The sequence below is a fragment of the Salarias fasciatus genome, chromosome 2 (genome assembly GCF_902148845.1).
Source record: "Salarias fasciatus chromosome 2, fSalaFa1.1, whole genome shotgun sequence".
Classification (NCBI taxonomy): domain Eukaryota; kingdom Metazoa; phylum Chordata; class Actinopteri; order Blenniiformes; family Blenniidae; genus Salarias; species Salarias fasciatus.
This window is the reverse complement of record NC_043746.1, coordinates 10269691-10297639: the sequence shown is the minus strand read 5'-3', so window position 1 is coordinate 10297639 and position 27949 is coordinate 10269691. Positions and strand designations below refer to the sequence as shown.

The 27949-nt window shown below is 41.2% G+C and overlaps 1 protein-coding gene and 1 long non-coding RNA gene across 5 annotated transcripts in view; one reads left to right on the top strand and one right to left on the bottom strand.

Moving 5' to 3' along the window:
• LOC115399484 (glutamate receptor 3-like) overlaps positions 1–20444 on the top strand; it is an 85586-nt gene extending 65142 nt beyond the window's left edge. Inside the window, exons 11-16 of one of the 4 annotated variants that reach the window (XR_003932651.1) lie at positions 1744–2117; positions 2600–2798; positions 11952–12199; positions 13005–13119; positions 16073–16187; positions 17642–17753. Coding sequence is in view for 3 of the 4 variants with exons in the window: in XM_030106902.1 (XP_029962762.1) it covers positions 1744–2117; positions 2600–2798; positions 11952–12199; positions 16073–16187; positions 17642–17887 (1182 nt within the window). In the remaining variant the exon portion in view is untranslated. Of the gene's footprint in view, positions 1–1743; positions 2118–2599; positions 2799–11951; positions 12200–13004; positions 13120–16072; positions 16209–17641; positions 17890–19012 lie in introns of those variants that run through there. The other 3 variants (XM_030106902.1, XM_030106894.1, XM_030106915.1) reach the window with 3 other exon arrangements.
• LOC115399506 (uncharacterized) lies at positions 20376–27753 on the bottom strand. The gene is made up of 3 exons (XR_003932652.1): positions 27743–27753; positions 21455–21461; positions 20376–20462 (listed from the first exon to the last, which is right to left on the bottom strand). It is a non-coding gene; the product is annotated as an uncharacterized LOC115399506 (long non-coding RNA).
• Positions 27754–27949: the final 196 nt, after the last annotated feature.

Genomic DNA, 27949 nt, shown 5'->3' with positions numbered 1-27949 from the left:
ACCTCTCACATTAGCCGAGGGTCATGCCGTGTTTTACATCTGACAGCGCCCGAGCTCTCGTAACACCTCGAGCATTCCTAAATTAACCCCCCCCCCCCCCCCCCCCCCCCCCCCCGCCCCCTCCTCTAGCCCACCTCCTCGCTGCAGCCGCTTTTCTCCGAAGGCCACAATAGTTGAACAGGGGCCAAATACAAAATGCATGAGGGTTAGGCTTCCTCATCTGTTCAATTTCCTAACTATCAGGCTGAGAGATTGCCTGGTTTGATGTGCGATCGCCACCAAATTATCCTTCAAATGGGAAAAGTCCACTCCTAGCAGATGGAAGGTAAAAGAAAAAAAGAAAAAAAATTATCAGTCACATCACTGTCAAGTCTTTCCAGCCCTGTAATTTTACAGCATGTGGGCCGGGACTAATAGTTTTGTACATTTTGACCTTTTGACCAGTAAATTAATTTGATTTTAGTTGTCTTTTAAAGGTTAGGCCTGAGGCTGCACTTTATTGCTTTGTTTCCCTCACCATTGATTGAGTGCTGCTTACGCCTGCACAAGGATTAAATGGTTATAGCCCGTCACAATGCTGTGTTGACAGGGTAAAGAAAACAGTTGTGTTTATTGGCTCTATTTGTGTTGCTCCCAGTCTGACCTTGTAAGAAACGTTTTCTGCCTCATTTTCTGCTTCAATCCAATGTTTTCTCAGCTCCGACATAAAAGGGCAACACAGCACATTACTAAGAATTGTCTTTTTACTTAGGGGCCGCTTTGAAGAGGAGTGATTATTTAATTAATCACATGCGCACCAGCTTCAGTAACACTGTCTAACATGATTAATTATTTTTGCATTGCTTCTACAGAAGAACCCATTGTGATTTCTAAAAAGGCAGCACCACCTCCACGGATGTGTTTTGATAACATAATGTGATTGAAGCATCAGAGCAAACCAGGGAGATAAAGAGAAACAGCTTGGGAAAAAAAAAATACTAATGGCAGAATAAGCTGTGTTTTGGGAATCTAGCAAACAGGCTTGTGATAAAGTACACACAGCCAACGCTTGATGATTTCCAAATAAGCTTCAGCTTGAAATCTGTGATTTCTAACACTTCCAGCACACACACACTTAAAATACAAGTGTGTTGTTAAAAAAATTAGGATGTGCTTGAAAAGTCGATTGTTTTGTCAGTTATTTTCACTCGAGTACCTCTCAGAATTTAATTTTGAACATTTTTGTCTCCAGTGGGGGTTAAAAAAAAAAAAAAAATCTCGTCAAGTAAAATATTGAAGCATTTTTAGATACTGTATTTTTTTTCTTAATTAACTTAACTTAATTTCTTTAGAACCAACTGTATTTTTTGCGAATTACATTCCTTGCAAAATTGTAAAGAAGTGAAACTCAATTATCCTTCTGGCTCATTGGACAGTTTTCAAGCTGCTTCTCTGAATTGTGGGCTTTGTCCCCTTCATACCTTTGAATATAATATTTGGACAAATTTCACTGGTTTGCTCTCAAATGGACTAAATGACTAACCCAGATCATGACTGTGATTTTCTCATGTTTACCTTTTTTGTTTGCTTTCAATATGTGGCAGGAGGTGGCTCACTTCTGAAAATGATGTGCAAAATGTGTGATAAAAACATGATTTTACTCTCCCTCTGCAGCTCCAGCCATTTCACACATGCATTTTAAAAGTGACCTGTTTCTCTAAGCAGGTCATGACTAACACTTGCTGTGCATGTTCCTGTTTCCAGAGAGCAGATATAGCCGTTGCACCTCTCACCATTACTCTGGTTCGAGAGGAGGTGATAGACTTTTCCAAGCCCTTTATGAGCTTGGGCATCTCCATTATGATAAAGAAGCCTCAAAAGTCCAAGCCCGGCGTTTTCTCCTTCCTGGACCCGTTGGCCTATGAAATCTGGATGTGTATAGTGTTTGCCTATATTGGGGTGAGCGTGGTCCTGTTTCTGGTCAGTCGGTTCAGTCCTTATGAGTGGAACCTGGAAGAACAGGACGAGACCAAAGACCCCCAGACTCCCCCCGATCCTCCCAATGACTTTGGCATCTTCAATTCCCTCTGGTTCTCATTGGGCGCCTTCATGCAGCAGGGCTGTGACATCTCGCCCAGGTGGGTTTGCTCCAGTAGACACCGGGAGGGGACAGCACAACCCGAGTAGGCGGGAAAATAGACCATGACGTGAAAATTTAGTCTGCACACGATGATATGTGACTCGCTACAGAATCATAAAATCATCTTTAATTCTTATCAGTTTCCTTTAGATGTTCTTTACTTGAAGCTTTTGAATGATTTCATATTTATTACAGTTGTGGATGTATAATCTGTTTTTTAAGTTTCTTTTATAAAATCAACAAAAATAGATCAATGTCTATAAATTTTTTGTATTTGCTTAACTGGCATTTAAAGAAGAGGTGAATTTTCCACAACTGGTGCTGTTTTACAGTGCTGCAGCACCAGGTTGTTTTAACTAACGACATTCTGATTACTGTACATTAAACACAACTGGTAGATCTTAACGGGTTGATGGGCACCACGTGTCACGGTGTAATTACATTTTCCATGTTTCCCTCTCATCAACCCCTCTGTTTCAGGTCACTGTCAGGCCGTATTGTCGGGGGCGTCTGGTGGTTCTTCACCCTCATCATCATCTCCTCCTACACAGCCAACCTGGCTGCCTTCCTGACCGTGGAAAGAATGGTCTCTCCTATTGAAAGCGCTGAAGATCTGGCCAAGCAGACAGAGATAGCATATGGCACTCTGGACTCAGGCTCCACAAAAGAATTCTTTAGGGTGAGTGAGCGTCTGAAAACTGTCTGGTTTCACACACACAGCACCATATTAATCAACCGGTGGCTCCTTTCCTTTCAGCTCGGACGGCAAATAATGTAAAGGATTAACTTTTTGGCACTCAGTCGCACTGAGTCATAAAAACGGCTCCTTATAATGTCCTTGATCAACTCCTCCTTGTAGTTTTTCCATTTTGTACCTTTAGTAAAGCACTCTTGACCTCCGAGAGATTGCTCCAAATGAGGCATGTTGACAGAGAAGCGGTTCTTGAACTCTTATGACACGGACACACAATTTATGCAGCAGTACTGCAGCGTGCAACCTTGAGGCACCGGGGCTGTCAGCAGAAAGCGTGATAACAACGTGGAAGACTCAGAGGTGATAAAAATGGGAGGCTAATCAAAGCGCCCGCATCAAACCCAAACTCAGAAGGGTCAGTTCACGCAGCATAATTAGCTAGCGGACCGCGGCTGGTGAAGAAGAGCCCTGTAGGGCCGACCGAGCGGTCTCAAAGACATTTTCGATGGATTAAGCACTATGTCCATCGGCATGAGGGACCCGTGTGGCAATTGAATTAAAAATTAGTGAGGATCTGAAGCTGAGGTGCAGAGATTCCAAGAGGCAGCGTCACGTTCATCATGCAGGAGCGAAGCAGTGACGCGAATCTAGAAGGCGATCGAGCTTCTGCTGTGAAACTCATTGACGTCTCCGCTCGTGGCGCGGCTGCATTAGCAGTTCAATGCCGAAAAAGAATTAATGAAACAGCACTCTGCTTGTGATGGTGAAAAGGCAATATGACAGTCTTTTATCTTGCGCTCCCTCATTACTCATCAGCAGGAGAGAAACAATTCATATGTTTCACAGCTGCAGTCTGTTGGCAGAGAGAGCACTTCATTTGTATTACCCCTGGGTTGAATTGCTCACAACAACAAAATGCAGAATCAAGTCCGTGTTTTCTCAGACAAAAAGGGACAAGATAGCGTCTGCAGAGTTTGATATTTAAAACCCTTTTGTGTATAGACTGTAAACTCTTAGGAGCTGGTTATAAAAGACTGTGTACTGTGAAGATAATGCTGCATATTCAGGGGAAGGTGGCATAGGTTTTGCTTGACGGCATCGCTTTAGTCTCCACTGAACACCCTATCATCATTCCCCTCTTTCATCGGCGATCCTGCACAGGTGTATATGAAGTGTAGGGCTTGGTTTCTTTGTGTAGAAGACAAGATGGATGCCAATTACAGATGAAGTGACAGTGGAGCCAGCAAAGGTCTGCTGGTAGAACAATGCAGAAGTGGACAAAGTGTGGCGGTTTTCCCGTGTTCTGTATAATGAGTGTATTAGTTACATCCCGGGACTTCAAATAGGAAATGACATGTGTGAACCGCGATTCGAAGAGACTTTTAATTAAAGCTGTAGAGGGCTGACAAGAAAAAAAAAAAAAAAAAAAAAACATTGATTAATAGGAGCTCAAGTTCTATTTCAAATCTGTTTTTCAGGAAATGCATTCAGGCTTAATTAGATCCATACGGCATCAGCCAGCTGGAAATTTTAAATCAAGTCCAACGCTTGAAACAAGACATATGTCATCATCTCTGACATTGGTGGCCTTAAATTTTTTATGATTTCACCTGGATTATTTTCTAGGTTCTCTAATAGGAAGAAGATACTTGCTAAAAAGAGTTATGTTTTTGTTTTTTAAGTTTTTTTTTCCTGAGCCAAAGTGGATATGTGGATTGTGAATATTGCTGATCCAAACAAGCCATAAAAATCCTTTAACTCTCATTTAGGTGGTTTTCATGTGTTAATATTGGCTAGATTATGCCGTGGTCTTTTCTGGAATATGAAATCATTCGAAGACAGGTTTTATTTTTTTTTTTTTTTCCTTTTAGCTCCTGATAAGTTGACAGTTTGGACATACGGCTTATTATCTGACAGTGACACTATTCTCATCACTGTGTATCTTCTTTTGATGGTGACAACGTGCAGAAGCTGTGGAGGAATTTTCAAAGAGAAAGGCCTTAGTGTAGACCCCCCCCATATAAAAAAAAAAGCCCCAATTCTGCTGCTCACAACCAACTAGGACAGCTGGCCTGGGAGCCTGCTGACGTGCCCGATGGAAGCCTGAGCGGCTCTAGGCGTTTGGCAGTGCCTCTTCGCCCACTCTTGGCTCCTCTTCCCCAGACTACCCCGCTTGTTTGGGCGCCCTTTTCCTTCTCCGTCTCCAGCCTGTCTGTTGCTTTACCTTGAGACAATGCGAGATAGCTTCAAGCTTTGTGCTGCTCTTCCTCAACATAGCAGCTGTCATGCGCCACAGCACCACTGTGGTTTGTTTCATCATTCTAATTCCTGTCATGGATTGTTTCATGCAGTCAGTTGGATATTTGTGTTTTGGATGATTAGAAAATGACGAGTTGCACCACCGAGGCCATGTTTATCCTCTTGATGAGGTTTTATTCCATCCAAAAGCTTGGCTCGGTTACATTTAGAAATGTACATTGAAGGAGAGGCTGGATGGTAATAATGGCTGGGATGATAAAATGAGCTGATGTGGCTGTTTAATTACGTGTAAAGACCGGGGTGAGACCATCAAAGACAACCACACTGCTGTCCCTTCATGCACCTCATTGAACAGTGTAACAATGAAAGAATGATAATTGCACAGAGGAATGAGACCACGGCATTGTTTTCTGTTCTCCTCAAAAGATTACACATTACTCTGGGCCTCGGCAGCTACCATCATGCATCTTACTGATCTGCAGGTGAGGTGGGAATGGCAACAGCAGCTTGAGTGCAGCCGCCAATGCATTTTACTAAGCATGAAAATCAATTTCACGTCTCAGCTATCGTGGCACAGACACTATAGCTTCTGCATGGCCCAACACAATGTTTAATAAGTAGCATTTTATACAGAGCTGACCTGCATTAGGGCAGGGTTGCATGAAGAAGAGCCAGCTTGGAGATTTACACTAGAAATCCTGAGGTTGCCCTGCAGTCATATGCAGCACATTGTAGCACAACTCCCTGAGCTCTTGTCACTTTGTGTTTCAGTACAGTGCAGAGTAAAGGGGAGGCCTCAGTAAAGATTACAGCCTGTTTGCATAAAAGAGAACGCTGACAAAAGTGACTAATGCAAGATAGGCATAACCTCTGAGGGAAAGCACATCCTCAGAGGGGCCCTGTCGAACTTCAGATGAGCAGCAACAGCAGGCATGGGAGGTGCCATTGGAGTCCAGCAACAAGCTTCAAAGATGAGCAATTAGTATTCAGTGTGTAGCATGTGGAACTTCAATGACAAAGAACAAAGTACGCAGAGGCTAAACTTTCATCTCTGCATACTTGTGATACAGGTAGTCCTGGCATGTCGGATATTGAAGGAAAGCGCTGCTGTCTACCAACAAAATGGGAGGGAAGTGAGGTCGAGTGAAATGTAGTGTTGGCTGTTTGGAGATGGCATTTAGATATACACGCAGTGGAGCAAATGTGGACGAGGCTGTAATGAAAGCCGCCTGCAACGCCGAGAGAAGAATAAAAAACAGGCAGCGGTTCGAAGGGCAGCGGACAGAGGTCTGGAAATGCTGCGTAATTCTGAATCAATACAGATTAAGTGGTTTTTTTTGGAATTGAGAGGTCAATTTCTTTGACTTTGGACTTTAATCACTTGTCTCCTCTCAGACATTTTAATGACATTGTTGGAGAATCTCAAACAGCAGAATCCAGCAATAATCTTCACGAGATACGGGAATCCAACTTCTGTTGACTTACTTTCCCTTCCTGCATCAGTGAAGATGTTAAAGGCTTTTTTTACAGGCCAATGAGCATTTTATCGGAAGACAGCTATACGGCACACTGTTAAAGACTAATAGGGTCATATCATCTTCGGCATTTGTCGGCAGCTAGTGACCAGAAACTGATGGTCTCCTTAAGTTTTTGTCAAAACCTTCACAGGACTTCAAAGAAATCTTCTGTAGATAACAAGACAGTGCAAGACTTATGCAAATCCAAGTAAGACCTCTCTCCACAAGCTTCAGTGCAATCTCAATTAAACTTTCTTTTTTAATCAGTCTTAGTGATAAAGTGGGCTCCTATACACTACTTTGACTCTTCCATTCCTTGATTTCCTCATGGGAGATATAAACTGCAACTGAATTAGACACATCCTGTAGACGCACGTCTGTTTCATGCGATGGACGTAACTATTTTGATTTTAAAGTCCTTCATCTTAGCTGATAAATATTATATTATATATTATTTCTTGCATTTCTATTGCCTAATCTATGTCAGTAATTTAAAAATCATCATTTCTTATTATTTTTCACGCCTTCACAATTATAAATGTTGCCAATTATACATATATAAGTTTCCAATCCCTATTTTAGAGTTCAAGTTGCCTATCAGCACTAAAAGTGTGTTCCGTAGCATTTTAATATTCATCCAGAGCAGAGCTAAAATAGGTCACCAGGCTCCCCGGTTTTATTTGACTTTCTTCTAACCTTCCTTTTTCTCAAGACGAGCTCGAATTCTTTTCATCTCTTGTCTGAGTCGAGCAGCTATGAATAACAGACCTGAGTTTGTCTTCATGCACGACAGCAGGAAACTCGCCGCTTCAGACAGATTTGTAGGAGGAACACCTACACAGATGATGTAACTGTGTCGCCTAGGTAGGAGGCCTGGCTGGGATCAACTACTTAGATATGTGATTACGCAGAGAGCAGCACTGTGATTGCTTTAGCAGAATTACATCTAACAAAAGTCTATTCCATTTTCTATTTACCAAACATGGATTGTTGTTTCTTTCTTATGTATGAGCGAGTGATCCGACGATGTTCTTGACAGAAAGCAGCAGCACGTTCCTGCTGGGTCGCTGTGTGGCGTGATGGACTGCTACACGTATTAAGCTGTATTCGTGGCAGTGTCTAATTGCTCAACAAATTTTCTCTTCATTGCTGATGGACTTCTGCGGTCATTATTCCCTAATTGAATTTTAAATAACTGCTGTGGTTCCGAAAGTGAAGGATTCTGTTTTAGAGGGAATGAGAGTCAACTGTCAGTTTCGTGTTTACGGGGTCTTACTGTATGTATGTGAATGTTTGTTTCCACAAGAATGCACATTTGTGTGCCAGCAGTCAATAATCAAAATCCCCCCCTGCCCTTCTCTCTCTCTTTCTCTCTCTCTCTCTCTCTCTCTCTCTCTCTCTCTCTCTCTCTCTCTCTCTCTCTCTCTCTCTCTCTCTCTCTCAGAATCAGCCTATTTAAGGTTTTTTTTTTGGTCACACTTCGCCTCTGCTGATATTGATGAATTGGCTTCATAAAGCACTGAGGCAGCACGCTCTGTCGTCAGTAATCAATGCCCAGATCCATTCTTTTCTCTTCATTTGAAGAGGCGTTGGGAGCTTTTCCCACAGATGAGCAGATGAGCCCTGTGTCTTTGGGGAAATGTCCTCCAAACTCTCGTCCTTTTCATGATGTCTGACACGTGCAGACCGAACGCAGCGAACAAGCGCGTCGACCAAAACATCACATCTAACTTTGACTCTTGTCCTCCCCCACAACCCATCCGTCAAATTTGCATTAAAATAGAATCACTCCGACTTCAAGTCATTTCCATTCGAGCAGGGAACATTCATCATGCAGAGTTTTCAATTTGTGTTATGTTGCTGTCTCATCTCATCCTCACCCTTGGCCTCATGTTCTGTGACAGATGCCTCCAAACAAATTGTATATGATTACATAAAGCCAGTAAAGCACTTTCGAGAGGTCAAGGTTAATGCTTTTGTTTATTAATAGAAATGCATTAGGGATGGATATGCTCTTGTTAAGGGCCCTTTTACCATTTCAAGACAGTGATGTGCCTGTGTAGCAGTGAGCATGTTTTAGATGCACACAAAATACAGAAGCACACAAGTAGTCCATGCACATTATTATTCATATCGCTCATCAGCTTGCAAAAAGGGCCTTGTATTAGATTATCTTTACTTCCTCTGAGTTTTTTTTGTTTATTTTTTTAATAATGGTTAAAATTTAAACTCCTGAAAAACTGAAGAAACAGCATTTTCTAAGATACTCTCTCCAGTTAAAAAGACTGCTTTGTAACTTCATCTGAGCAGCAGATCCATTAGTAATCCGATTAAACTCTAATCTGATTTAAATCGTGCCATGTAAACACCTCTATCTGATTAGATTTTCCCTGTTCAATTGAAATAAAGATTGTATTGGAAGAGGTGGTGTAACCATGTTTCTGATTTGATTAGTCCATATAAACAGATTGATTCCGACTGTTTGTATGCATGCCTGCTTTGTAACCTGACGTTACACTTGTCACTTTGTTTTCAGAATACGGCAAAGCTTAACTGGTTGCTGCAGAAAGGAACACTGCTCTTAAACATATTAAAATATGATAAGATAATTGAAAATGTTATTGGCCTCTAAATTAATATGTAGCCAATAGCAGGGAATGATCCACAGACTTGCAGTATTCCCACATGTCATCCTATATTTCAAACATGTCTTGTTGTATTATTGACTTTTTCAGTTGCAGTGGTGAAGATAGATTTTTGTCCGTATTCATGTCGTCGATATGCACATCCTTTACTTTTCAGCATCCTTACGGCTAACAGCACAGTGCAAGGCCTGATGGAACTGATCCACTGACAGAAATTGGAAACATTTCCTCAGTGCATTTCAGACACCTGATCATGTAACTCTGTGCTAACGTTAATGGAGCAATCTGCTCTCTTGTAAAGGATTAAATCCGACTGACACAAAAGGTACCATGTAAACACAATTGGTGAAATCATTCACTGACATGAATATTAGAATATGTGGAATACTAACTGAAAGAACTTCCCTTATTTTTATTTTTTTTTTTTACATAAACAGTTTGAGTAACTAAAATTTTGTATAAAAGATGACACACTACATTGCATGTTCAAGTAAATAGATTGTTCTTGCAAGAGCTACTGTATATGGCTTAACATCTTATATCAATACTATGAGTGACATACAGCATAAGCAGGAGCATTCAAACGGAGGCTCTGTGTGCAGTAAATCATGGCTGCAAGAAAGAATCTGCTGGAAATTTTCGAGTCCTGTTTTTGAGTTTGCCATGGAGTGATTGGACGGAGTGCTGAGAAAGGAAAACACAATATGGGAGATTATCTGTCGCAAAGTCAACTGTGGGAAAGAGAAGAACAACAGAAACGATTCAGAAATGACTGGAAGACCTAAGAAAGAGCACAACGCCGTAAATATCTCATCAGAAAATCTAAGGAGGAAAGAGTCACGTTGAACCAGCTGAGGAAAGCGTCTCACCGCTGTAACTGCAGCATCTCTTTTAGCATTTCCTTTTCAAAACCATTAAAGACGTTCGAAACCACAGACAACACAAATTTTAATCACATCACACATTGTCTATTAGCCTAAACGCCTTGCAGCGTTTTGTGCGATCTGGAACTCACTTCGCCTTACTAAAACAATTAAATAATTTATGTATTAATTTGTGTGTGAGACACAATCTTCTCTTTGTACCATTAGTAGATCAACTTCTATACTTGTGTTTGTAACGTTGAAGTTTTCTCCTGTTTTAATATCTGCAAATCTCACATGTATTAAAAGTGTGTAAGACCCATAATGACGTAAATTCTATAAGTGGCAGGAACACCAACATACAAGTAATGTACAACCACCTCTTGTACAGGCTTCACAACTGAACAACCACAGGTAAAATGCAAATGTAACAAGGCAACACACAGCGAGCCCGCTAATATTACATCCTTGCTGAACAGCAAGGGCTGATTTGATAAAGCTTTAGTTAACAACTCAAACTTGTTTTCTTTTTTTCTCTCTCTCTTTCTTTACCCAATCAAAGTATTTTTTGGTTTTTTTGACCTCTTCTTCATGTCTACACAGGGAAAATTGAGCTAGCATGCAATTTGTTATGCACTTAAAGATTATGCTCACCTCTCCAAGTTTAACGGGACATATTGTTGGTTTGAAAATACCAGCTGCGTGACTATAAAGTGCCGTCATAAGAGCAAAACACCTTGTCTGATCATTTTGTTTGTTAAAATGAACCATTAAGAGTCTAAGGAGGTAGAAAGGTTTTACGACACAGATCCAAACCGCCGTCTTTATGATCGCAATTTTGTCCTGATAACCGGTTTACTCTTGGACGTTACTGTGATTGTGGACTCTTACTGTTCAATTATTTGGCTGATCATTATAATCTAGCACTATTGAACTAATAACTCAAAATATGTCAGAGTCAAGTGTCCCCGGCAGGGATTTGTGGTTGAGTAGCCACACAAATACGCACTTCTTTTTTGCCTTTTTATTGACCCTCAGTGGATGACGGCGTATTATTTAATGTGAAATCCAATCTTCAGTGGCTCATCACTGCTTGGACCAGGATCATGCGGGATGTGTGAAAAGCCTTTGCCAAAATAAATCCAGCAGCATTGAATAATTTAATTGATGCTTATTATAGATAGTGCCCGACTCCCCTAGATTTTTACAGGCTCGCTGAGCCTGACCCCGGGCACTGGGAAAAGACTCTTCTTTGTAGCGGTTTGATGGGTTGCCTTGTTGTTCGCCTCGACTGCCTCTCCTGCACACTGCCTCAGAGTCACAGCTGAAATATTTCATTAACAGTGTTGTTGAAATGAATGACTGTAATAAGCTGAGCAAGTTGAATTGCAAATGTAAGCCGGCACTTCGGTCACCGGGTCTGAGTTTTACAGCATCAGATTCAAAACCCGTGCAAGTATTTCAAATGAGTGCAGTGAATTTTCTTTTTTTTCAACATATGATGTGAAAGCTGAATTTGCAGGGCATCCACTGTACATTATTTGTGACTGTAATTCACACTGATAACAGTAGAAAGTCAAGCAACATTTTTGGAGGGTGTGTTTTATGCTGATTAAGAAAATGGATTTTGTAAATTCTTGTACCTCATGATCGGTTGAGAGTCCGTCATCTGTATTTTCTGGAAGTATTTAAAGATATCACACAGCCTCTTCACAAGATGTCTATAAATACTTCATGTGCCAGTTTAAATCGTGCGATCATTAAGCACAAAAATTCCACAAAATCCATTACAGGTGCGTGATTGTGGGATAACTTCTGAACCTGTCTCTCTTCTCCCTTCTCTTCTCTGCGCAGCGATCCAAAATAGCAGTGTATGAGAAGATGTGGTCATACATGAAATCTGCTGAACCGTCGGTGTTTGTTAAGACCACACCTGACGGCGTAGCCCGGGTACGAAAGTCGAAGGGCAAGTTTGCCTTTCTCCTCGAGTCCACCATGAACGAGTACATTGAGCAGCGGAAGCCGTGCGACACCATGAAAGTGGGCGGAAACCTCGACTCGAAAGGCTACGGTGTGGCGACGCCCAAAGGCTCAGCATTAAGGTGGGTGGAATAATATAACAATATCCCCCATGTTGTTATAGTATTCCACCTACCCTGATGTCCCCCTGTTGTCATTCTCTTCTCTTCCTCTTCTTGTTTTGTTCTTTTGTGTTTTTTTTTTTTATGGACACAGAGGTAACAATAGCTTTGAATGCATAACGGTTAATTACTGCTAATCGATAATCAATGTTTTTCTACAGTATTTTTCTACGAATGTGTTGACAGCTGCTTTTTTATCTCGTCGAGCAATCGAGTCCAGAGAGTACGGCTAAAGCTAACACTCATTTCATATTTATGTCTCTCTTACTGTTGCTTTTCTCTCTCCTTCGATCTCTCCTTCTGTCCTGTGTGCTGTCCTACCTGACTGTTGTGTTGTCACTTTTAATTTAACAGTTCAATGGTTTTTCAATTTAGCCTTTAAAAGCTGCGCTGTCACTTGTGACGAATGTTAATTGCATGATGTTTGTTGTTGTTACTTTTCTTCTCAATGACAAGTGTCCCCATCCCGCACACTTCAGTTCTAAACTACGTAACCCTTCATGCCACCTTTTCCAAGATTTAACACTGTCTCTACCTTATTATGAGCCTCTCTTATCTTTCCGTATTCCTTGAAATTCTTAAACAATTTGTCCTTTCCTAGACCATTCTGACCAACAGATAGTATTCTGTGCTTAAGCCCCTGCATTGACGCTGGTAGTCTCACTACCATCACGTATTAATATGATGCTTAGTACAATTATTACTTTGCATTAGATTTCTCACGGACCTGTGCATTTTCTTACAAGTTATGTTTTATCGTTTCAAGAAATGCTGTTAACCTGGCAGTTTTAAAACTGAATGAGCAAGGCCTCTTGGACAAATTGAAAAACAAATGGTGGTACGACAAGGGAGAGTGCGGCAGCGGGGGAGGTGACTCCAAGGTCAGCCTCGATGTCACCACAATCGGGTACCATAGTGCAGAGTAATCGGCAAGGCTGTTACAATAGAGCGACCACAACCTAACCTAACCTAACCTAACCTAACCCACTGTCCGCCACGACCGGCCAACCAGCCTGCTGCTGCTGCCTAAAGGCAGATTACCAAATTCACCAACACTCTGACCAGATGGTTTCACAACTCAGATCAAAGTAAGGAGCTCTTGCTTAACAAACAGTGAACAAAAAGGTCATGATCTTCATAGCTCGTCAATTTTAGAATAGGAGTTTTTATTTTATTTTGACCAAATCTTAGCTACGATAACCTCTAAAAAAATGGCTGAACAGGTAAATCTGGCTGTCTTGCACCTGTGAAAAGGTTGTGCTTTGTTCATCCACCCTTGCACATGTGTTGGGCAGATCATCTAGTCCCAGGCATTAAGGCTTAATCTCCGTTGCTTTGATAGCCTGAGTTAAACCAGTTGATGAAGTCATGGAGGTGTAATTCAAGAGGAGGCTTCTTTTGTTTGCCGGCGACATTGCACTGAAGTGGGCCAAAAACCTCCCGACATCCATTATTTGAAGGTGAGGTTTTGCTAATCCCGTAAAATATGGCTTTGCAGTACTTCAGCGCACAGCTGAAAAACATCCATGACTCTGGCCCAAAACCTATGAGCTTAGAAGCCAATCCTCCTTAGCAGGGAAAAACCTCAAAATGGCTGCTCAGCCGAGGCCGATAGGGAGGCAAGGGGAACAGCGGCGTCTTGAGGGGACTAAGCATTGCACGAAAACGTGAGAATTCTAATTAAACAAATGACTTGTGATTCCTTTTTAATGGGTGATCTGATAAACCACCTGTGGTGTGATTTTGGTACATGCACTCCCTGCCTGAACTCATTAATAATCCAGCTGTGTCCCTTTTTGACCCTTAAATCTCTCCATCTTTTTGTGTGTTTAAATGATGAATGATTTTTCCATTATGCCAGCTAATGGTGCAAGGTGTTGGAACCCCACTCAACCATGACAACTTAATGTAATGCTACTTAGATTATGTGCCATGAAGCATTGTGCTATTTTCATAAAATTGCATAAGAAGGCAGCGGCATCGTATTTTCTCACAATGCGGCTTTTGCAGAAAATTATGCTGTCAGCACACATGTGATCATATAGGGGAGGTAATTCTCTATAGTGCAGACCAGCTGGAAGGCTGGAAGTCCTGTACATTGTGCCGCTATCATTGTCATTTGTATTGATTTGGACTGCAGTGAACACTGAAGAGTTCATGATCAGTTTTTCTAATTTTTTTTTTCTCCCACAAACATCATAACACGATGCTGCATAAGGCACATATGAAGCAATGTGTTAGTAAATGACGAGGTTTCACTGCTGGAGTCTATTCCAATGTTGCATTGTCCAATGTTGCTGCTAACATTGCTATGCTTTCCAGCCACTCAGAGCATTTGAAAGCATCTGTCTCTTGCGCTGCCATCGATCTCTTATCAAGCGCAGGTATGTCCTGACTGTCTGCCTCCTGGCTTGTCTGGGCTCTCCAGGACTCGGCGGGAATGCTCGGTTTTAGGTGGAGTGAAGCGGCCGGGAGTGCCGCGTTCCCGCTCACGACGCGACCGCGCTCCGACAGACATCAGGAGACGCATGCAGCCATGCACATGCAGCTGCATGAACAACCCCTCGCTCAGAGTCAGCAGCACTGTCTCTTACCCTCAGGCACAACACAGTGCACAGCCCAGATTGAGTTTCAGACACAGAGCATGTTACGGGGTAATTGCGTTGTTAATCAATGTCTCTCCAAGCCAAGACAATGGTCTGGTCTTCACAGTCCGTTTCCCCAGATTGGCTATGAGGGATATACAGTGGTGTAATCTTCTTTCAGTGCATTATGCATTGCGCGGATCCCCTTGGGGGACATTGTTTCCAGGGAGTAGTCAGGTCACTCATTTATCAGCGCACTATTTTTCTTTGCTCCTAATTTGCTTTTCACTTTCCACAAGAAAGATTGACCCAAACCAAAATGATCCACAATTATATTATGACTGCAAAGTGTGATCTTTATCTGGCTTTGCAATCTTTTATCTATTTAACTATTTATTTTTTCCACCGAGGTAATTTAGGGAAACAGAATATTATGCAAATATATATTGATGCACAATATTATACGTCACAATGTAATTTGTAGAGATATCAAACAGCTGTGTCAAACGTTTGATTGTGCCGCTACGGGCAAATATGAGATGAATTATTCCACTGATACTTTTGAGCTTGGTCCTGCAGCTCTCTGCAGTTTGGTTGGGACACATTCATCTGACACTAATCTGGTGTAATTGGAAGATAAGGTTTTCTGGGCGATATGCAGGGATGGAGCACATAAGAATTAATTAAGCTCTCTCTTTGGGGCACAGTCGCTTCAATCTGAAACTCGTTGCAAAGCCTCCAAAATTGACTGCTGTCATTGTAGTGACTGTTTTATTAGTCAAGACATGAATATGACAAATAACGTAGAAATTCATTTCTGTTGTTTGATGTTTTTTTTGTTTGTTTTTTTATTTACTTTTCCTTCCTGTTTGTTAAGACAAAGCTCCAGCTGGAAAGAACTTGTTAAATACCTTAAAAAAAATTTTGTTTTAAAAAAGCCTCTGGTCTCTCCCACCTCCCCAGCACAAATCCCCCCCCCCCCTTGTTAATATACAATGACGTGCAGATCGTACTGTTAGTACCTGCTTGTCGACTTGTCTACAGCGTCTGCCGATTACTCAAAGCGATATGGGTAGGTCCTGGCTTTAGACTAGGGGCTATTGAGGTAATAGGTAGACTGCCTGCTCTTTGTGATGTTGAAATAGCCAGGTGCCCTGCTTTATCGCTTTGTAAAGTATGTAGTAGTTTAAAAGTTGAATAACATAAAATAACATAATATAATGTTATTTATGTTATTTCCCACGTGAAGAACTCCTGTAAACCTTGCAGTATTGAAACTCAGTGAACAAGGCATCTTAGACAAGCTGAAAAACAAATGGTGGTACGATAAGGGTGAATGTGGAACCAAGGACTCTGGAAGTAAGGTCAGTCGCTGCAGGTCTTTTGTACTGATTCCAAATTGCATTTTGACGTACTGTTCATATGCAAGACAAGACTTCTCTAACATCTGTAGTATGCATTTTGTTTATTTGCTACACACATTTTTTCCTTCTTCTTTTTTTTTTGTTAGCATTTCAGTTTTTCTGCCCCGAGCTGTAACACAGCTGATACGTGGCTTTTAACCCAAGGCACTGCATCCCCAAAATCACTCCTATTCTTTTGAGACATTGAATTCAGAGACTTTTTTTAATGCAATATAAAAAAAATATAGAAACACTCTTTTTTTTTCGTAATGATAATACTGTGGGGAAATTGCCAAAGTGCCTTTTAAATATACTATTTAAAATGAACCACAGCAGTTAACAGTTGTTGATAATAAATGCTATTTTTGCTCATTTTCATTCTTGACATTCATGAAACTCGGACCATTATGCTGCTGTTTCTATTTACCAAACTGTTAATGAAAATTTGATTTATTTGTGTTGTTACTAGTTTGCATCTAGATGTGTCTATTAGATTCTTTGGCCTCCCGTGGTGTGATGAACAAGCAAAGCCTCTTATTGTAATGATTTATACAAATTTAACGTCTCCGAGCAGCGAGGCCGCCGTAGGGTGTCCTCTCAATCTTGTGTCTGCTTTGGGATGAGGTTGGAGGCTTTGTTTGCACATTACAAGAAGTCGAGGAATGTAATAAACTCACTATTTAACCCTCTGAGAAGCACCCAAAACAACACAGGATAGAGGTTAAATAGCGGTTTACGTCCACGGCTCATTGGGTTAAAACTGCAAATAGTAAAACTCTAATGAACAAATTTTTAATGAATATGTTTGGTAGGTAAGCAGCAGCAAAATGGTTTGATTTTTAGTCTTTTTGAACTTCAATTGAGATATCATTCATCTACAATGAATTTGACTGTACTGTATGACAGTGTTGCCATGAGAGGTATACGTACATGTCGCTGAGAGAATTAAAAAAGACAGGGATTTTCAGAGCTGTCGACCTATGCGATACTGACCAGCTTCCTTACATGGTCAAGAGCAGAAGCCATTGTATTCCTCAGTAGCCGAGGGCAGGGAGAACCCTACATTCACCAGAAGATAGAGCATAGAGCGTTGGCTTCTTTCTCCTTAGCGGAGAACGGTTTGACTATGGCAGTCTGAAGTTCCTTACAAACCTCTGAGAACGACAGAAAGAACAGCTTCATCTAAACTAAAGCCTTAGCACCTTTAATTTCTGTTGCTTGTAGCTGTTAGTCTCCATAAGCTTCCATTAGTAGCATCACTAGCAAAGAGTATGATAATTCACCGCTGAAGCAGTGCTAATGTTGAGTGAAGTCCAGGCTATGCGAGGCTCAGTTTGAGAGAAACAGGCTGCATTTTGTTCTGCTGCTCCTGCTCCACTGCAAATCTCTTAACTATGTTATTCACTTTCCCCCAGGACAAGACAAGTGCTCTCAGCCTAAGCAATGTGGCTGGTGTCTTCTATATTCTGGTTGGAGGGCTGGGGCTGGCCATGATGGTGGCTCTGATAGAGTTCTGTTATAAATCACGGCAAGAAACCAAACGGCTGAAATTGGCCAAGAATGCACAGAATTTTAAGCCGGCTCCCCCGACCAACACCCAGAACTTTGCCACATACAGAGAAGGCTACAACGTGTACGGAACCGAGAGCGTTAAGATCTAGAGGTACGTCGCCCCTCACCCTCGCGCACGGCCACAGAGATGAATCATTTAGCTTGCCGCCATATCAGCGACTGTGAATTATTTAGCTGTGTGTTCGCCGCGGAGCTGCTGCTCGTGAAACTGTTTGTGGTTGTCATGTCGAACGCACCAGAACACACATGTCCACTCAGATACCAAACCTTGAGAATCTGTTTATGCCGCGTGAGGCGCGGCATCGTGGATGGAGCCTCGGGCGCCGTGAACACGAGAGCAACACAACCCAGTGCTTTTTTTTTTTTTTTTTGTTAATTTCCTTTGTTATGTGCTCTCATTAAACCATTGTTTGGAGTTATTTTCTTCTGTTCAACTGTATATTACTTCAAAACTAACTTTGATGTCCACAAGGTCTGTTATCTCAGATCATAGAAAACATATTTTTCTTAAATTACTTTGGTTGCACTTGCTTGAGTTTGATGATCTCTTATATTGTATGCTCTGATTCATTTAATTCTGTGAAACTAATATGAAAAAATTTATACACACATTGTTACTGTTATCACTCAATTACCATAAATGTGAGATTTTTGAAGGAAATAATTATTCGGAACCTGTTACCCACACAGCTGTGCTTGCTAATTGAATGCTATTTTTAAATGAAAAACCAGGAAACTACAGTGAGTTTTTTTTTTTTTTTTTTGTTTTTTTTTTTTTACTAAAAATAGAATTTAAAAAAATGCTGCTCAGGCTGGAAACACTTGAATACACCAATAAACTAAAGCACTAAAATTGGAGCTTGTTAAAGCAAATGAATTGAGTTCAAAGATGCTAAAATAGCACATAAAGAAGAGAAGATTATCTCAGGGTTCATGACTGCAGCGCATCACAGCGCCACAACAGGGAGGTGAAATTCATCAAAATCCAATTATATTAATAATATAATAATTCATCTTCAAGCACTCTAGTTTACGTGTTCTCCTTTTATTGATTTGAAGTGGGAGGAGTTTACATTGATAGATAGATGACAGATTTAAGAGCTTTTTTTTGCCTTTCGTAAGTGTAATTTGATCAGACCGTGACTGTTGTTGTTCTTCTTCATGTCAAACTAAATTCCCTCCACGTTTGCTGCTGTTCTTGTATGTTTGCACAGGTTTAGGAAACATTTCCATTGTCCCTCACAACTGTGACTGAACACCTATGAAAGGCACAGGATCAAGGGGATTTGAGCTCCACGCCAAACCCTCTCTCGGGTGGACACGGCACGATAATCTGCAAAGACGACACGACTGGACTGGTCATGGGAAGAGCCGCCGCGGTTCCCTCCTCTCAGTGCCTTATGGAACTCTGAGTCCAATCAATGCAACTCATTCACAATAATTGCTTTTTTGCTTGAAACTCATACAAAACAGAAGAATGGTGCAGAAGAATACACATATACATATATATATACATATATATATATATATATATATATATATATATATATATATATATATATATATATTCATATATATATATATATATATGAAACACACAACATGAATGACAGAACTAAAGCCATCATTTGCAACCCTAAGCACATTTTGAAGTGCCAGAAAGACAGAGAGACAGCAAATCTTACACGACAAGTGTCTAATTAATTGGTTTCTTGTAATCAATGTGATCGAATTTTGCTCTTCATCCTTCCGCTGCCAGATTTTCACTGGTTATATGTCTTCAAATTATTTTATTAGATCTACTCAGTGCACTGTAAGACACTGGTTATTAGACAATAGCTTTTATACTGCTGTGGGTCACTTCTTACGACCTTGTACTTGTTTAAAAGATGAATCTCATTGGAGTGAAACGCCATTCAGCCCAAAATACGACGACGAGTGTTGTTTGTACTCTAAACTTTGGTGCTGCTGCCACTGTCCTCTGAACGTTTGGTGGGACTCACGAAGAAGAGAAGATGATCTGCACCGGGTCATATTTCGCACCTCCAATACTGCCAAGAGTGTGTTTTTGTATGACAAAAGAGTGTGTAAAGCAAAGCATTCATGCCTGAGTGAAGGAGAAGGAGAGACCTGCTTGTGATTTACGGTGTGTAAAAATATCAAGGAAGCACTGACTCGCCGAGCGTCGCTGCTGCTGCGAACAGCCTCTCCCTGAAGTCTAGAGTCATTCAAACCTTCTGTACATCAAAGTAAAACCAAACAAAAAAGGGTAATTCAGTTGTAGATTAACTGCAATCCAATTAAAGGATAACAGTAATGGCTTTTAAACTGTAGTATTTTGGATTACCTTAACATTTACTTTAACAATTGCACATTTTAAAATGAGCTGTGGTTTGCTTTCAATTTGATTTCCTTTAACAGGCATTACAGTGTTTGGTGACTTCACTTAGTAAATGAAAATGAAAAATAAATGAATAAAACAGAAAATAGATTTATACAAGGTTATACCAGGGAGAGTCTTGAAGCTTAGCACATTTCCATATTGCTGTAATAATTTCTTTTCTTTCAAAAAGACTGTGATTCCATAGGATTTAGGAAGATACTTATCTAATCACCTGAAACTATGGACAGATAGTTTTATATATATATTAAAAAAAACAAAAACTGATAATGTGAAGAAAAAGAATGAGCAGACTGAGAATTATGTGTACATTTAGATAAACGAGAAATATTTATATTACATGATAAAAGATTGGTTTTCCCCGTTTCTTCATTGCTTTTCTGATTTTTTTTTTTCTTTTTTTTTCTGACAAATTGCATGTGAAACCAGTGATGCTTGATGGGCTCCGCTACTCACAAACTGACCTTAGGTTAATGTTAGAAAAATCCAGCCCTGGTAATTCTTTTGTAAATCAGTTTCACCCTTCGTTTTTGTAGGTCTCACCTTCTGCAAAAACAAAAATCGCCAGGCATAGTAGTGGGTGCAAAAGAGCAAAAGATGCATGCATAATTTGCTGAACCTCATTAGGGAGGCGCTGTACAGAGAATTTTAATACATTTTGTAAATAAAATGTACAGAAAGGATCCTGTGTGAATGTGTCATTTTATTGTTTGACGCTTCCTACAATGAAGGGGGCGGTTTCTCTGGCCTGGGGCCAACACAGGGGGCACATTTCAGCTCAGGTTAAAGACTGTATTGTTTAACTCCAACATGGCACTGATGGGGTATCAGTAGCCTCAGCTGCACCCCTTCCCCACAAACACACACATGCACACACACACACACACCTCCCTGCAGACAGATGCACAAAGAGAGAAGGTTTTCCTATAATAGTCCAATATTGAGCTGTTGGCCAGCGTGCGTGTGTGTGTGTGTGTGTGTGTGTGTGTGTGTGTGTGTGTGTGTGTGTGTGTGGTTTGGATCAATAGTAAGCACCATCTGCTTCAGTCTCGTTCCCCTGCCTTGCATCCTCTGATCGAGGGCTTCATTGACGGCTTCATCTGGCATGTGATCTTTCTCCCGCTCTCTCTTCATAAGACGCTTTGTGACACAATCAATAATGCATTATTATAACCACCAACTGCTTACAAAGCACGCTGCGCACACAAGCTGTGTCACATGTAATTTCTTTGCTTTTTTTTTTTTGTTTCCAAACCTTAAAACTGTTTGGGCGAGGATGCTTTACGACAAGATTTGCTTAAGCGAATGCAGCCAAAGGGACAGTATAATGGTTTAAAGCCTGCTGATTCCCAGAGTGTGAATTTTCACACAGACTGTAAACTACCAGAGCACTGAATACAGTGCAACCCAGTCATTTTGCTGGTCTCTGGGTCTGCATTGTGTGCTAAAATGAATTCCTCCTTCCAGAGATCCAGGCTGCCACAGCTCAAATAACAAATCCAACAAACATGGCAAAACACCAGTGTGTGTGTATGTGTGTGTTTCCTCATTTTTGGATGCAGAACCTATGATTCAGGATTTATTCACTGCACCAGTGTTGTGGAACAGACTTGGGCTGGATGAAATGCTACTCTACGATCCAAACAACCCATTTCTGACAAAGCATGAAAGGATATTGCTTTTTTGTTCTTCCTTTGCTTTGCTGCTTCTCCTTTTGGGGTGTCTTTTTTTTTCTTTGTTATGCCTGGACTGCTTCCAAATAGGAATAAGCCAACGTGGGGGAGTGGTGCTGCACTGCAGTACACAACACTTACGAGACTGCACAGAAATTAGTTTACTCACCCATTAAAGAGGGCGTCACAGTGGCAGTGTTTGTCCTGCACAAATGGGAGAAAAACAAGGGGCAACAAGCAATTAGGACCGGGCCTTTTCACTGGGAGAGTGACACGGGGAAAGGAACCGTTAATCTCATCACAGGAGCAGGGGAGCACATTTCATTCTACCAGAGAACAAGTAATCATCCCCCACTGTGTCATCGCACACTTCTTGGATGTGTTGAACAGGACGACCAGAGGCTGGCTTCTTGTGCTCGTTGCCTCTCCGGGCCCGTGGCTGTGAAAGTTAATCTGATCTAACATGGGCTCTGTCACTAAGAGGAAGAAGGTTATATATGTGTGTGTGCGTGTGTGTGTGTGTGTGTGTTCGTGAGAGAAGGAGAGAGCGCGTGTGTGCGAGGAGGAAAGAAAACTCAAAAGGCTGAAGGAGGACATGTCGTGGGGAGGATACTTTGATTACTGCTGGAGAAAAAAAAAAAAGAGGCTTTCTGGTTCAATGGCTCCCTCACTTTGCTGCGTGCTGCAGTCTTTCACCCTATCTCGCTCTCCTCAAGGACACAATGAATAAATCAGATTCCAACTCAGTTGCTCCGTTTCCCTCTTTTCTCCACTTTAGCTCTTCAGCTATCTCCGAGCGTACCTGAAGAGACCGGCACTCGACAAGTGCGGTTGACAACGATCAGCTTCCCAAACATGTGCCCTATCATTTAAAAACAGTTCAAAGTCATAGTCATAAATAAAGCATCTTTCCGCACAAGCCTTTTCTCCCCGACTGAAAGCACTTTTCAGCTCCTTTCTTCATACATTCCAGTATTTCACTCGTCTGATTTCCTGAACGCTGCCAAATGCTCGTTTGCTTTCATTAAGCTCTTTGAAGCGCATTTTAATGAACACGGAGAGACAATAGAAATGTGGGGAGATACCACATGGAGATCACATGTGGAGCCTCCAGGGCACCGTTGTAACGAGATATGGAATGAATATTAGCATAGAAACACCATTTGACTCCTGCTCTGAATAACAAATAATAGTTTACAAAAACTATGCCTCACAATTCATTCTGTAGCATCAAATCAAAGATTTACATTTGTCCTGTTTTGCAGGCAAGTCTCCCACTTATGCAAAGCCGAGCTTCTCCAGACAGTGAATAATGCAGCCGTGACTCACAGGAACCATGCAGACAGAAAGAGGATATCCTGTTACTGTTTGATTAAACCTGAGTGGGCAAGGCTCGTGATGCAAGTTTGAACACAGTGTGTGATTGCTGGTGATGGATGTGCCAGTTCCAGCATCTACACAGAGATATCTGCCCTCATAAGAGTTTTTCGCATCACACACCCGGGGTCTACAGTTAATGCGGTACGAATGTTGCACACATACAGTCGTGACAGGAGAAACAGCTCAAAGTGAGAGGTGAAATGAGAGCGACAAAGGTTGCTGGAGCTGAGAGGAAGCCCACATGAATGCACGTAGGCGCTCAGGTTATGAAAAGATCCCTTGTCTCTCTGAATCCTTCTTTCGGTGTTATTTATCTAAATAAAGGATTATGTGATTGGTGCCTTAAACCCCAATGACTTCTTCGCGCATTCATCACAAACACAGATAAGCCCACATAGCAGAGTTACAGCGATGGAAGTAACATATTGCAAAAGACTCACTGCAGCGACTTTCTTTGAGTAAGCTTATTGGCAATATGTTGAAAACTCCTGTTTTGACGGAAAACTCCTCCTTGGCCTTCGCTCACTGTCAGCTATGACCGATTCCAGCACCCTGGATAAAGCTGTAAAGAACATGAACAAAGGCAAGAATTCCTCCTTTTGATCTGCATTTTTTTTCTTACCATTGTGTCATTTATTGTAACTTTCGTTATTTTTCACAGAAATGCACCTTGAACATAAATATTTTATACCAAGGTAGAAACCCTTACTACCCACAGCATTCCTATTGTCCCTTCTTTAACCCAGCAGTGCTACCACTATCAGGATCTCATGAATATCCCGACATTTACTGCTTGGCAATCATCTGGTATTTATATGGAAAGAATCCACATCATGGGTCTAATGCCTCCTATTGTGAATGTCAAAGAGAGAGAGAGAGAGAGAGAGAGAGAGAGAATTATTAGGAAGTAACTGATACTAGTTTTTGCGCAAATGTGCATTTTTTTTTTTTTTAACATTTACTTTAGTGTTTTTGAAAAACAGCGTTTTACATCAAATTGAGTACAGTTTCAGCAGTGGGACTGCAGTCGTGTCGGATCTCCTCCAGAAGCTGCAGTCCTGTTCCACGCCGTCTGCATTGTTTTAACTTTCCTCTAGTCTGACTCAGGAATACCTCGGGTCATGGTATCTGACATCTTCCCCATTTCCATGCAAAAAATAAAAAATAAAAGTGCTGCTCTGAGAAACACCTTAGGAGATGCTGAACCCCATGCTCAAAAACACAAAACATCTTGCGGGTGCATTACATTATTGATTGTTGGGGCTTTTGTGGAGGAAATTGTCTCTCCTCCTTTGCAGCAACACTCCTGTGTTAGTACTCATGCGAAAAGCTGAGTGGAGCAAGCCTTTGTACTTCGATTGAAGCAGACTTTGAACTGAAGATTAAACACTGTTATCAGATGAAACGCTGTTGTCATTGTATTTCATCCAAATTGGTCAATTTATCCTTAAATTCATCACTTACATATGGTAATGTGAACATGATGCAGCGTACGAACACTAAAGTACATTTCTGAGCAGTAGCTTGGGAGTTTAATAATAAACATGTAGGAACCAGATGTAACTGTGAAGAACAAGGTAATCTATAACTGTACACCAGCTGTAAATCTATTTAATGGCGTGTGTTTTCAAAGTGCAAATCATTGACATGTGGCTGTACAGCTGTTAGAAGAGAGAATGTTTGTAATACGCCTTCTGACTGATGCTCGGAACGGAGGTTCGATATCGCTGAGATGAATTTGATGAATACGAAAGTGAGGCCGGCAGCTGGTTAACGCCACACAGGCTGGAACAGGAGCGACTCTACGGAGAGGGAGCTGAATCTGTCTACCAGGCCCCCTTAACCTCACTAATTAAATATTATTTCTTGTTTGTCTATAAAACCAAACGGTAAACAGTAGAAGATCCTGCAGGGAGCTATGTGCCAGAATATGTTTTTGCCAGAGTAGCTGGTTAATTTATGAGGTTTTCAGATCCTGGTTGGTTTAGTAACCGACAAGCTGTTCCTAAGATTAGAAACTGCGAACTGAAGCTTTCCTGTCACCAACACATGCAGCAAAGATGTTTGTTAACTCATTAACACTTGCACCGGGGGTTTCAAACATGTGGCCCGCTTTCCAAAACCAGCCTTTCCGAGGACCTAATCCCACCTGTCCTCAGGATGACATTGCAAAATATCACAGCAACATGACCCGAACTGAGCATCAGGCTGTCTTATTCTCTTCATCCAGCTTCGATTTCGCTTCTTCCAGATCAGAGTTGCAGCTAGATGGAGGCAATAAGAGCTGACTAATAAGTGAAGGCAGAGCAAACCCTGGCTAGGTCATCGTTCAAGGACAAAGCTGGGGACAGGTAGTCACTACTTCAACTCGAGTGTTCGCTTTTCAACTGTGGGAGGAAACCGGAGTATGAGTGGGAAAGCCGATGCATGAACAGGGAGAACGTGCAAATTACTTACAGAAATTTACCCGACCAGACTCAAACCAGAGACATGGAAACCTTAACGTGAGTGTCAGCTTGTGAAATCATGCACGCCGGAGGCAGAAATCAAGCAGCCAAAAAAAGTGGCAGAGTTTTGGCAACATGACTCTGGAGTGAAACAGGTAGGATTTCAGTTTGCACTTTTTTTTGTAAAGAACCTTCAAGTTTTCCATATTAAAAAAAAAAAAATGTAAATGTAAAATTTCACAATGTGTTCATATTTCAATGCAATAAATAAAAAAAGAGAAACATTTGGAGCTTTAATTATTTATGGATTGGTATGTTGGCTTTTTGCTGCTTTGAGATCAAACTGGGCTTTGATGAATCCACCACAGTGGTTTCCAGACAGCAACCCAAATACACTTATGTAAGAAATAAATCCTCACAATATGGATGTAAAGTGCGCAGGTACTGCATGACAAGCACAAGTCAGCACGGACCCACATCCCTGCAGAGCACCGCTAAGATCTCGCTTTGATGAAACCCTCCATTCGAGAGGTAAAAAGAAGGGCCTGGGTACCAGTAAAGTGCGAGCGAAGAGCGTGATGAACTGATTTATGCCAGCTCTCCTTTGATTGTTCATGTATGTAGCTACTTTTTGTACTTTTCACCGAGCATGTGGGAGACAGAATGAAGCACTGTGGGGAATTTGCAGCGTTGGATCACAAAGATCAGAAAAACGTGGGAGGGGCCCGACGGCCTGCAGAGCTTCGTTAATAGCTCCATTAGAACTGACAAGTAGCGCAGCGTGACTTCACATCTGGACATTGCACTTGCTCATTATAACTAAGGACAGCTCCCTTTTATAAAGCAGTAGTTTTTGGCATACAAGCAGACTGGAAAAAAGCGCAGCCTTTCAAACAAAATCCACGTTGACCCAGAAACGGCGCGCACTTCATTCAACTCTTATGAAGTGAAATGATCATCAGTCATCTGCTGACAGAATGCTGCGAGCTGCCTCGTTTCTCCAAAGCTACATTTTCCTTCCCGTCTGCTTGTTTCAGTTGTGCTGGTCACCGGTCTTCGGCGTTGGCTTTCACAGTCTAATGTGCAATCCAAACATCATAATAGTTTTTTTTTTTTTTTTTCTGCCTTGTTATGATTACAGCCCGCAGTAACAAAGGGTGAATATGAATCAGCTGTGGTCCGTTCTTCTAGAAACCACTGATTGGCTTTGTATAAAACTTTGGCGGTGTGTTGCCCAACAGCAGCCCTTTCTAAATCACCGTGTTTGTCCTAGAGGAGCACTTCATGATGGGTTTTTTACTAAACTGTGAGGAATTACAGCATTCTCACATATTCATAAATAAACAGATCATCCGGCAGAAAAGGTCACTCCATGATTTGTTGATTCATCCGTGAGTCATATCCAATAATAGCTGAGATTGATCTGGGCCATGTTTCCCAAAAGCTTCTTGATGCTTGAATGATTGTAGCACATGGACTTACAATTACACTGAAATGATCTGAGCCTTGAAGGGAAAGCCTGATATTTTTGGAGGATATGTTTATTGGATTTTCTTGCTGAGACTTCAAGCCTTAACAGAGAGCACAATTTTAGGACGTGTAATCCACAACATGTATACACTGGAAGATTGTAGATTTCACCAGTGAAATTTCAGGGATTTGTGTCATTGGTGCTTTGGATATTGGATCAATTAGATAATAACTTAAAAAAATCATTTAGGGAAACATGTATAGTCTTAGCAGGGGCGTCAAACTCATATTTTAATTCAGGGGCCACATATAACCTAGCTTGATCTTTCCTCATTCACTGTGAACTTACTATATTTTTCAAACTTGTCAGTTCCAACTAAGATCAAACTAGATTGTATGCGGCCCCTGAAAAAAATGAGTTTGGCTCACCATTTCCCCTCCTCTTTCTCACCCTCAAAGTGTGACTACCATATTAGTGCTAGTTTGTTAGAGATAAAATAGTCAAGCACTCATGCATCATTACATTACAGTTGTGTCAGTGGCCGGGGTTACATGGAGCATAAATAATCCAACTAAGAACTGATCTGATTAAAATCATATCATGTAAACACTGAGATCCATGGTAAGACACTACTGGTCTAATCAGGGAAAAATGTTGTGATATTGTGTGTTCATCTGTTCCTGATCAGACTCTGGACATTCACAATTATGAAAAGAAACAATAAGTCTAATCAAACTAGCAAATTCATCTTTAATACTGGAGGATTTGGGCTGGCAGGT